We start from the raw sequence: 12,330 nt of genomic DNA, 5'->3' as shown, positions 1-12,330 counted from the left end.
TTATCATATACATCATATTTGCTTTTTTGCTTTACTTTGGTCTATTCAAGGTTTGTTTTGGCCTACACGTACGCGTCAAAATACCTATTCCCAACAAAATGCAAATTATTTTGCTTATATAAATGGGCCGTACATAATGAGTTTATGTAATTTGCATTGCTGCTGTGCTTTCGTTGGCTACACACATTTTAGCGGGTTGAAGTTTGTGACGTTGGCAATTTCAAGAGAGTGTTTCATAAATAAAGAGTAGAAAATAGACAAATGGCTTGACCGCGATATGTGGCGAAAAGACCCGCTGATATCAACGAGCAAGTAATAGAAAATTTTCTGTGGGCCACGGAATGCTAGCAGACCAATTTAAGGCCACACTTTTGTTTAAAGTTCAACCCTGCAAACGGAATGTTATTTTCTTCGGCTCTATATTTTCGATACCTGCTCTAAGAAAAGAAAATGAAAATTAATACAAGGGCTGCGCCATCCAAAAGAAGCCATTTGTCTTCTTGATTATCTATTTGGTTGTCAGCGTTTGAGCTATGGCACTGGCCCGCTGCTTTGTAATATAAAAAACACACAGCTTGCGTTGGCAAATGCACTCGAAACTGTTGAGCAAAAATTACACTCATTAAAGCATTAAAAACCTACCAGGCGAAAAACATTTTGGCTTTATTTTCGAATAAGGGTGTACATTTCGAGGAGCCCTTTCAGCTTCAGTGCACCGAGTGTGCTCACCGTTAAATTAACGAGAAAGAAGACTGAAACGAAGGGTTTTGTGATTTAGAACGAGATTACAAGGCGTAATGTACCAGGATTACTCGCAACCCGGCGATATAAATCAAGGAGGAGATTCAGTGATATTCAAGACAGGCCAGCACTAAAAGTCTAACGAAAACGGCTGTAGTGGATCCAAATTCAATTAAAAAATGTTTGTTTTTAGCATTTATCATTTTATATTAGAATTCAACTTAATATCCTCCGTGGTGTAAAACTGTTTTCTAAACTCCATAATAGAACAGGACACAGAAAAGAATGACAGTTTTTTTGTGATTTATTAAATTTCTATAGCTATTTACAAATAACAAAGGTAGACAGTGGAAAGCATAGCCTAAGCAGAAAGGGGCCACATACAAAAATAACGAAGGAAAATACATTATTACGGGAAAGTCGGATCTTTGGAATGTAAAACCGTAGCTTATAAAAATTAAAATACCGACACATGGCACAGGTGAGAAACACAGAAAAGAAAAAAGAAAGAAAATAGCATGTGCATATGTTTATTCGACGCGAGACACAGAAACTTAAAGACGAAGAAACAGGAAAAGTGAAAAATAAAGTGTATTCATTCATGCAATATATGCACTTTTCTCTATACAACCCTGGCCACATATAGATTTAAATTACATTGCAACGTACAAACAAATGCAGATATTTTGTAGATATATGCATTTCAATCAAATGAGTTCAAACGTATCACTTCATAAAACTAGACAACAAAAACATCAACAAAATTGCCACTGAGGTAATTCATATAGTACTTAGCAGTGCTCTCTTTAAAATGCTTTGCATTGTATCGGTTTTGGTTATGTATATTCCCAGTTTAATTAAACTGTTATACCTTTCCACTGAATCTGAATAACGCCTAAAACAGATATCTTACAGAGCGTCTGATTTCTCTATCCTCAATTTGAAATGAGCTAAACAATCAGACATCAAGACGAGTGGAAGGAATCACGTCCCGTATGCCCAATAAACGACAAACGGACTTGACACAATCTTTATCAGTCCCAATGACAAAACATTAAAAGCGAGATTAACGTTTAAAGAAAAAAAACTTCATATTACGAGAGTAACGTCCAGCTAGTTTTGTAGGCTGTAAGTCAACAAAGAAAAGGGAGTTAGAAAATGGCTCTTGACAAAACAAGGCGACTCATTTATTAAGCACAACGCTAGACGTCGAGGTAATGGGCAGGCCTACGGTTCATCCTTTGTACCACAGAGTAAACATGACAAATGGGGCCGAGTTTGGCATGATTAAAGATGAAACACGGATCCATCTTCAACAAATCTGAAAACTATCTGCTGCCTTCTGTTGTTATGGAGGGGGCGAGGGAACAGGAGAAGGAAAGAGGTATAGGATAAAAATGGGAACCGGACTAGGAGAGAGCCGATCTGTGGAAGTGTTTGAGTTCGAGTCTTCACCCCATTTGTGTTAAAAATTCATTTTCTTTTCTCTTTCCAACCTCCTCATCATCATCCCACCTCGTGTTATATCCCTGTCTTTCAAGAACGTTGAGGGGGAGATATTATGAGACGGTGTGGCTGAAAATCTCGGGCTTCACTCCTGAAACTGAGGTTTTAAAAATGTGCGTTTTTTGTAAGTGCAAGGAAGCTATAGACTCGGCGGAGGTCCGCTAGCTCGGGTTTGATTACTGCCCAACGGTCCGCCACTTGAATTCGAGGTGGTAGAGTTGCTGGAACGGATCTTCGTGTTGGGCAGCTTGTGATCTTTCTTCCACTTCATACGCCGGTTCTGGAACCAGATCTTTATCTGTCGTTCCGAAAGGCAAAGGGTGTGCGCAATCTCCACCCTGCGCCTGCGAGTAAGATAGCGATTGTAGTGAAACTCTTTCTCCAGCTCGAGAACTTGCTGTCGAGTGTAAGCTGTGCGCGAGCGCTTGGGCTCTCCCCCCGAATAGTTCGGGCTCACTGTGGGGAAATAGAGCGACACGTTACCAAAAGTCACATAATAACTCACTAAAAACATAAACTGAAAACCGATTCAAAAATACACCTAACGCACTATCTTCACTCGAACACAGAGCAGACTATGTAAACATCTGAAACCTGAATATATGATTCGCTGTATTGTTAAGTAATTTAACTTTTAAAAAAATAAAAAGTGCAGTTCTTATCTGTGCAGTAAACTAAGCTACTACAATGCCCACCAGTTTAGAATAGCAACAATATTTGCACAAAATCCATAAAATATGTAAAACAGAATAAAATAAAATAAACCAGCTGCATCAAAAACATTACACGGTTTCAACGTGCAAAAGCGCAAGAGATCCTGTATATTTTAGAGATAGGATTGGTGACAGTTTAAGATAGTTGGATACTGGAGGCTAATGTTAAACAATTACATTGCACAAGGGTCATTTGCCTCTGTTTCAGCACACTTTATGAAAGCTTTAAAAACTTACTAATTACTGTAGAATAATAGTACAGGTCCTTAATAGAGTTCTATTTGTCTTGCCATTAGTATTTTATTATTATCTTCATAAATAGGAATATTTTATCTGTCATAAAACTTTTTACGAAGAGTATTGAAGTGACAGAGAAACGTATACGTTTATACATTCAACCACTTAAAATCAAATTACCAAAACATAAAGCATAACTTATGGCTTACTAGAGGACTCATAAAACCTTCCCGGGAAGAAATTAGAACGACGAGGTCGCAGAGACTTCAAAGGTGCTTTGAGAAGAAGTGCAATAAAAATTTATGGAGGGTGTAATTATATTGCCCTGCAAACAGCCGATCGTAAATCTCAAGCAAGGGCTACTTCACAAGGGGAGCAGTAGATTTAACACGCTCTAGAGTGGGTGAACTGTTTGCGACGCATAAGTAATCGAAGTTTCGCTGCACCTACCGATGTTTACGTGGACTTTTTTCATCCAGGGGTACACCACGGGATCCTTTCGTGAAGTGGCCGAAGGAGTGCTTTGGTTCATGGGAGTCTGACCACAAGCAGGCGGAGGGCTTGGGGTTACCGAGTCGCAGTGATGGCTTGGTTCTGGTAGAGAGGTCGAGAGTGCAGCCGGGCTTAGTACGTGACCCCGAGGAGACATCGCCGCGGCAGGCTGCGCTGGACCCTGGCACGACGAGTAGGGTGGGTCGGCGCAGCCCGACCGCTGATGGTAGATCGACTCGTGCTGAAACGATGGCTCTTGCCTCTGGGCGCTATAGTAGTCCGGCGAGTGACTGGGTAGGTAGTCGCTCTGGGAGTATTCCTCGCAGGGTGGAAACTTGGGGTCCACATAGTTTGAGTTGATCAAATAGGAACTCATGGCCATTAATTTCTTTGAATTGCACACAAAATATACTAAAATTTATATCTATCCCTTTACTCGTTTTCCTGTTTCGTAGAACCCTCCTACTTTCTGTCAAGTGAACAAAGTTAAGACTCCATGTGACACAAGCAGCCAATGGCGTGGGTCCTCGCGATTCCCGGATAAGGAAATGCGAATGGGCAGTTCAGACGGCGCTCAACATCAACGTACAGATCGGGACAGACAAATGTTTCATTTTTTTGCGATGGTATGGCTTAATAAAGTGCTGAGAGAATCACAACAATCATAAGCGAATGCTCACGGGCCGAAAAAGCAGATCGGACTTTTATAAACCCGAGGACTTCCGAGCGTAAACGGCTCCCCCTCCCTTTCCCTTCTGCTCCTCGTTGTAATGAATACATTGATACTCCGCGTTAAAGCATAGTTTAAATGTTTTGAACTTAAACGCTCCTCGTTTTTAGGTAGTCCTTGTGAAAAGCCGTACCCGAGGAAAGTGTAAGCGGCTGGCTCTGGCCAAGCTCTTAAATGCACGCGCTAATAACGGCGAAAGAATGGAGGTGGCGTGATCTGCGTGTCAGAGATGAATCTGGGCTTGTTTAGGATCGATAGAAAATTCATCAACTAATTCAGGTTACAAAGGCTCCTAAATCAAAACCGAGACCTTTTGCATTTAAGCGCAGTCTGCAGTCATTCTCCTCCAAACAGCACGTTTATCCTGAACTCCGATTTACACACCGTGCATAATAATTGAAATGCACATTACCATTAAGATTGCACATTGGCGTTATCTTTATTGCACCAGTGATGGGAGTTTTCTAATATTTAGAGGTACAACTCTAAATTTCTTTGATTCTAAATAAAATCCAGTCACAAAGGAACCTAAACATGTATGACATCACAAATGCGTTACACAACAAAATAAGTTGTTTAGGAAAAAACACGTGAGAAAAAGAAAAAAGAAGAGAAGAGAACAAAATAAAAGAAAATCCCACCGATAACTTAATGAGAAAATGAACCCTAAAATACACATCGGTATCTCCATCTTCGGATGATGTTGGAGTGTAGTCTATACATCAACTACATACTCCCCTAGATACGAATTTGTGACTGTGTGTCTGTTCACACAAATCCGGATCTACAGGGTATATATAGATGACAGGTATCTTCTTGACAGGTATTGAATGGAGTTGCTCACCTTGACAGCTCCTCCTCCATGTCAAGGTGCTACACCTGAAGCAGTCTGCCTTCAAGTGTATCAGCAATCTGTCTAGCAACGTAATGGATCGGCCCTCCTTCACAAACACTGCTAATGGTTTGACGAAATAAAACTCGATGATTTCTTATGACTTTTATCCTTGAATAGAAATAGGAAACATTGTCTATAGTCTTTGTGTAAAGAGATGACGCTATATAATAATACAACTCAAAACCAGTTTATCTCTTTATGATTCTTTCTACTCATGCAGAAGTCTAATTTCCATGGAGATAAAACAATACGATAAAAAGCTTAGGCCGAAAACTGACGAAGCTACATATCCCACAACTGTTATTCACAAAATCCCAAAACACAGAGCGCAAGCAGGCAAAACGACGACTGTTTGGAACTAGAGAGATTTCTTCAACGGTTAAAAGAAAGCAACAAATGAAATAAAGTGTTTTATGGCAGGTCAACACTGTTTACACACTGCAAACAGAAGTCAAACGGAGGATTTGGCCGGAGATGAGGGGTATAAAACAATAAAATATGCACGGAAGAAAATGTCACATCCACACCAATGAAAAACAAGCCAAAATGTACATCTTGCGAACATTTTATGGCCCTTTTAACACGTTTTTGCTTGCATTACGCACTTTGACTCCGATTTCGTTTGAAAAAGCCACGAAAATTAAGGACTCTCGTTCATTAAGAGAATTCATTGCACAAATGCCTTTCCTTATTCCAAAGAGACAAAGCTGCTAGATTTCGGTTAGGATGAAGAAGAGGTGAGACCAATCTAAAAGCACGTGATTCAAATAATGGCTACATTGAGGTGTATATTAAGGAACATATTAAGGAACATAAAAACATAAACTCATAAAATCGGCGCCACAAACTAAAGCCAAATAACCAGTAAACTACGTCAGACATTGTGTTATAACTTAAACGGACATTCACACTTCAAAAAGGTACGCAGCATCAGCCAAGATCTATGAACGTAAATGTGCATATATATCAAGCGTACGAGATTTATATCAGCCCTTTTAAGATGCTTTTAAGACATAATATATCATACATGTAATTTCAGAAATCGTAATAATTTTGTTGCCAACTGTTTTATACTACTGTCGTAGTCTAGTATGTTCTATAATACAATTTTTGTTAATTCATTTGTTAAGTCATTAACTGTTATTCTGAAAGTCGTTTGTGTGAAAATGTGAATCAGAGCGTAAAAGTACATTCTTGACAAAACTTGGTAGATGTGAGAAATTATAAATAAACGGACAATTTGTTTCATTTATAGCTTACTATGCAACGTATCACATCGAAATGTTTCGTTTAGTGAACTTTATATTAAACTGTCTTTTAAATTTTTCTTTGTCATACTTAACACGAGAAATACACTATATATTTGATTATTTTATTGTGGTCACAATAACAGCACACGAGTCTTTGTTCTGAGTCCCCTTTGTTTTGAGTCCCCTTTTTTTTAAAGGGCAAACAGAAAATCGTTAAGATTATACCAGCTCCAAAGTAACGTCGTGTAAATGAAATAAATATTACAAAATCGAATTGTTCAATTTTGAATAAAATTGAAAATTATTTTACAGGCTATTTAGTGTTTAAACAAACCCAATGCAAGTTATCACAGAAATCTGCAGCACCCCTAGCGTTTGGTAAAGACTAATTTGCCAGTTTTAGATGGGCCTCCCTGCACTTTTCAAAGTTCTTTTATTCACCTCATCTGAGCCCGTTTGCTATTTTTTTTCCCCAGTCCACGGTGATTTACATTCTATAATGGTACAGTCACTAGAATTAGCGCTCTGCACTAATTTACGAACTAAAAAGCATAAAGAAACTTATTATGGAATGACTTGTAGTAAAAACAAAGAAAACATAAAATAATGAACGCCATAGATCCGCCATTTCAATCCATAATACTGTAAAAAAACAGAATGCCCTTAAAGCATAAGGGAGAAAGTTCATCCTCGCTGTCCACTCTAACCCTTTCACCCCCAGAAGTCCCCGACCTCGCCTTCACCCCCGTGAGCCATCTTCCCCTAAAAGGCATAGGGACCTCGAGCCATCTGTCTCATTATAGGGTTAATGTGTACACCCACGGATATTCAAAGCTCAGACTAAGTCACTATAGCCAAGGTAAATATTCACCATATAAAACCTACGCACGCAACAGTGCGACTCCGTGGGACTCGAATAGAAACTCATAACTCCGTTATGGAAGGAGGGGGGGGACACACTCGCCACTGTGCGCAAAAGCACGTGGTCCGCCCAGGCAAAGCACCTGCAGAAGAGAGCGCGCGATATGTAAATGAAGGGCCGATTTCTTTACTTACTTTTCACCTCGGTCTGTTGCGTCTCGGTTCCCCGAGTTCTTTCCCCACGAGTCCTCTCGCCTTCGCCGTGTGCTGGACGCAAACGAGACCGGACAGTGTCGCTACTCCAAAGCCTTTCTTTTCTGTTACGACGGTACCGCGAGCCCCTCCGTCTACCCCCCCCCTTCCTTTCTCTAACGCCACAGGTTTAGCCCGTGACCTCGCCGTGATACCTCTGTACGTGCTACTCCCTCTCATTTCCGCGGTCCCCGGAGCTTTAGCCCAGCTGCTCGAGACAATTTTCAAACAACACAACCTCAACCACAAGGAGCAAAAGCAATTATGAAATAAAACATCGAGCTACCAGTTTCGTACGCTGGAAAGATCGGTCCGTCCGTTCCCCAGTGTCTCTTTAACCCTTCTTGTTGGCGACAACAAGGGGGGTTTCCCCGCACAACGCAAGCCTGCTGCCTCGTAAAACAGCTAAAAATAAAACGCACGTTAGCCTTGCGCAGTTGTGAGCACCACAATACCATTGGACGCTTTAAGGCATTTTGTTGTGGACTCTCAAGTTTTCGTATTAATCTCGCACTTTGGCAGTCTTTGTTAAACAGCGAGGCGTGTCACAAGTCCCAGTACATTTTAATATTTGTTAGACGCGCTGACCTGCAGTTCACCTCTTCTCCGGGTCTCTCCCACTCGCAAGTTCTATAGTAATGCATGCACAGTTTGCGCGCTCATATTGAATTGTGCCCAGGTCATTACTTTGAAGAAAAATGGCTTGGGGTTTGGGAGGGGGGTCATTCTAAAAGCCTTTTGAAACCCACAAATCAGTCCAACCACAGCGCATTTCTTTATTTTCGTACTTGCCTTTATTAAAAAAGAAGCGCCTTAACCTGCGAGCAGACCACAGAAAACTGCTTTTTTGCATGTTATTTTTAAATTTTCATAATGGGATACTACTTAAAACGTGCTTTACTATATTATAATGAAGTAAGCTATTCCAATCACTGTGACAACATTAAAGGCGTAGTAATAAGATGTGGCTGGGAAACACAGTGGGTCATCTATGCCTAACATTATAAGATAAAATAGACATTTCATAGTCATGAAAAATATGAAAAATAATCCAAATCCAGACATTGGAATCTATTTTTTTCGTTACTGCATGCACTATCCTATGAGCAATTTCAGTCAAATCTGAAAATATCACGTTCTTGTCACATCCCTGGTCTTTAACATCCTAACATCCAAGACCAAAGAACAAGATTAAAGTCCCTAAACTGTGTTGAATCAACGCGCGAACTCCAAAGCAATATGGTGCAACTCACATCCTTACCAGGCAACGGCAAATGTTACAATGGAATGGAAATTAATTCGATGAACTCTGCGTGAACTCCAATAGGGACGTGTTTGCTAATACGATTAATCACCACTTACCCACGTTGTGTTTTTTGAAAATACCGATCCGTTCAGAATTATACCATCCGGAACCAACTTAGACAATATTTATTCCAAAATCACAATTTTTTTTCCTTGTTCAAATTTCAATCTACCGTCCCTCACATGAAACGCCTGCTGTCATTACACAGGACAGTGACCGTCACAAATGCGCAGTTTTCAGCATTTTCATTTTTAGCATATTTTCATGTTTGGTACAAATAAACTTTCAGATTGCAAACGCAGGTAATTCAATAATGTTATTGGTGTGACATCCAATAACAGTATTTTTTCAAATTAATTCAATTTGTGCAACTATTCTGTGAACGTCCTTATAGTTTAACTTTAAGTATTTTTATGTCCCATCAAATCAGACTAAGAGTAACCCTCTTGTTTGCTCAACAAGAGGAAGTGGGCGTCTTAAGTTCACTTTGCTTATCACAGTGGTAGGAACAACGACTTGTCGATTTTTAAGCATGTAAACAAAATGTCCCAGGGGTTCTTCCGCTTCAAACTGTGTTCAATATTTGATACTCTAATAATATATCAACGTTTAGAAATTCGAATAGTTTTATTTGTTTACGTTTTTTCAATAAATGGAGATACTGTGGTAACTGTCCATTCGTTTAGGTAGGCTATGATTCGTCAAACAGTTAGTCAAATAGCCTCTGGAAGGGTTAATATGTGTGTAAAGAGAATCAGCGTTAAACAGCGTTGTGGTGATAACATTAAACGAACGAAGCAAGGAGGCCCATAGTCTCCGTGTACTACACGTGCCCCTGAAAACTGTTCACAAGTTCAGATATAACAACAAAAATTATAGCAATGACGACAACAATATTAATAACAAGAACAAGAAGAAGTATCGAGTGATTGCAGAAATGCGGATGTATATGTAACTAGGTTACATTTTTAGATTTCCCTAGTTATATAACCATTAACATGGTCAATTATTATTATTATTATTATTATTATTATTATTATTATTATTAGTAGTAGTAGTAGTAGTAGTAGTAGTAGTAGTAGTAGTAGTGGTAGTAGTAGTAGTAGTAGTAGTTTTGTTGTATTATTACAATAATAATTATCATCTTTCTTAACATAAATGTACTATAGTACAATTGTACTATTATATGATTATTAGACGAACATTTCAGTGAACATTCAGTGGTATAGAATATTTTATATTTTATCTAGAATATTTTTTTTTTGCTCTTTCTCACTTTACACACCGAATGTCGGCCCCTAAACCTAAACGCTCCTGATATCGTTCCTCTCATCTGTGCGCACGAGGCAATCTGTAGCCCCTCACTCCTGAGACCGCCCTCACTTCCCCCTCCTTTTCTTCCTCCTCTCTCTCTCTCTCTCTCTCCCCTACTTTGCCATTGACATCCAGCAATTGGTCTAGTGCACAGTCGACAGCCGACAGTCGAGTCACGCACCGCGTAAACTTTTCACCTTTCAACTTTTTGACCCCACGCACCCCTCGCGGCAGTCTAAAGACATTAGATTCACCTTCACTTGCGCCATGGAATTAAACCTAAACGGTGAAAGGAAGGTTATTTCAGTTATATTGTTGGGTGTAGGTGTTTACGGGCTTCCTGGTTTTCAACGAAAGGATGAATAACCTACGGACCGACGTTGTAGCGTACACGACATTCATCCATTTTACACAAATAATTTATCGACAGTCAAATTCTAGATTGTCAAGCATAAGCCAACAGAAACTGGGGTCGAGACAATATGGATTATAGTACATTTATATTACTGATGATTTAAAAACTGTTCTCCAAATTCCCACGTCGACTGTGCATAATCCAGCTCTTCCAGCCGTTGTGAAATAGGTCTAAAGCGGGCTCTGCTGGCGATAGAAGGGCGTTGCATCAAGTTCCAGAAAATCCTTACTGAGGTGAAACGCCAAATGCGAGACAATGTAGGGATAAATATCTCATACATGTTAATATACATTACCTTTAATAATCCAATATCCAAATATATTCAATAATCAAATAATAAGTTACATAAACACTTGTTAATGTATTAAATTTTATATTGGAATTCCAACATTCTATTTTATTTTTAATTTAATATTTATGTTGTTTAAATATAATATGTGGCAACAATTTTTCTTTGTAATGATATTCAAACAAGCTACATTTCGTGCAGACCTAAATATGTCTCGTGATGATAATAGTATATTTTTCATTCCTCTAACTAAGGACAAAATCGAAATTGCAAATGCAACAACGCCGTTCATACTTGTCTCAAATTTTAAATTTTAAATCAAGTTATTAATTTAATAAAAATGTGTAATAAATAAACAACAAATCTATGCCGACTTACACACAAACACACACACACAAGTAGCTGTTTTCATCGGGTGTAGTAAAGAGCGAGAGTAACCTGAAAAAAATAACGGCACGCGCAGCTAGTCGTCACATTTAAATCTGGCATGTTTTTGTTAGGCGTTCCGACTTCTTTATCCCATCACAAATCGGATACAGTGAAGGAGAAGGAAGTAAAACAGAGATAAATAAAAACATTCCATCAACCTTTCCCCCCTTTTCGAGGACAAACATGCTATAATTGTGTGTGATGGACAAGCCGTATTGTTTCGCGCCTGCGCCCTCGCTGTTCCGTTCGTCTGCTGACCTCTGCATGATCCCGTCTCCATGTATTATGGATGAGATATGCTAGTAGATTGCCCCTATCAATATGCAAAACCCATTAGGCGGTTAAAATTGCAATTTAAACGTTCGAAATCGCTATGTTGATATAAACTAGATCTTCACACAAAAATACACAAAATATAGGCCTATGCAAAAATCGCCTTCTGTTGCCTAGGTGACAATCAAATGCACATATATATCACCCACTTTAATAGTCTGCTTTAAAATGTTTCTTTGAACTGTTTTTAAACAGGGCTGTTTCTGTGTTAAGTAAAACGCAGATCAATATGTTGCTTCTCTTTTACTCCAAAGTTTCCATACAGCAATAGACAGAACACAATGCGCGTGCTTAAAGTCACCATATACAGAAATGATTAAATAATATGAAATCGACCTTTATGTTTTCATTTTCTATCCTTAAAGCCGTTCACATTAGCCTATGTTGTCCTTATCAGAATTTTTTGTCAAAACGTGTTTCACACACCCCATTTCCCTGACGCATAGAGGCACACACCTTGAAGTAAGGCACAGTCGCCTAGTTACACACCAAACATAAAAACACGTTTTAGTCATGTTAATTCCTCTCTTTACGTAATCTGAAACACGAATGACAGGCTTAGAAAAT

General features: G+C 39.1%; 2 protein-coding genes across 6 annotated transcripts in view; both read right to left on the bottom strand.

Moving 5' to 3' along the window:
• Positions 1-12,330, bottom strand: part of hoxb3a (homeobox B3a) — a 52,991-nt gene that overhangs the window by 24,736 nt on the left and 15,925 nt on the right. Inside the window, exon 1 of one of the 5 annotated variants that reach the window (XM_076996906.1) lies at positions 7,621-8,132. The exons of the other annotated variants lie outside the window; for them this stretch is intronic. The gene's annotated coding sequence lies outside the window, so the exon portion shown is untranslated. Of the gene's footprint in view, positions 1-7,620; positions 8,133-12,330 lie in introns of those variants that run through there. 5 annotated transcript variants of the gene reach the window in all.
• On the bottom strand, positions 740-5,127 carry hoxb4a (homeobox B4a). The gene is made up of 2 exons (XM_076996916.1): positions 3,648-5,127; positions 740-2,703 (listed from the first exon to the last, which is right to left on the bottom strand). The coding sequence occupies exons 1-2, from the start codon at positions 4,069-4,071 to the stop codon at positions 2,387-2,389; spliced, it is 741 nt and encodes a 246-aa protein (XP_076853031.1). The 5' UTR covers positions 4,072-5,127; the 3' UTR covers positions 740-2,386.

The sequence above is a fragment of the Brachyhypopomus gauderio genome, chromosome 2 (genome assembly GCF_052324685.1).
Source record: "Brachyhypopomus gauderio isolate BG-103 chromosome 2, BGAUD_0.2, whole genome shotgun sequence".
NCBI classification, from domain to species: Eukaryota; Metazoa; Chordata; class Actinopteri; order Gymnotiformes; family Hypopomidae; genus Brachyhypopomus; species Brachyhypopomus gauderio.
Note: the sequence above shows the minus strand (reverse complement) of the source record. Positions and strands in the feature narration are given on the sequence as shown.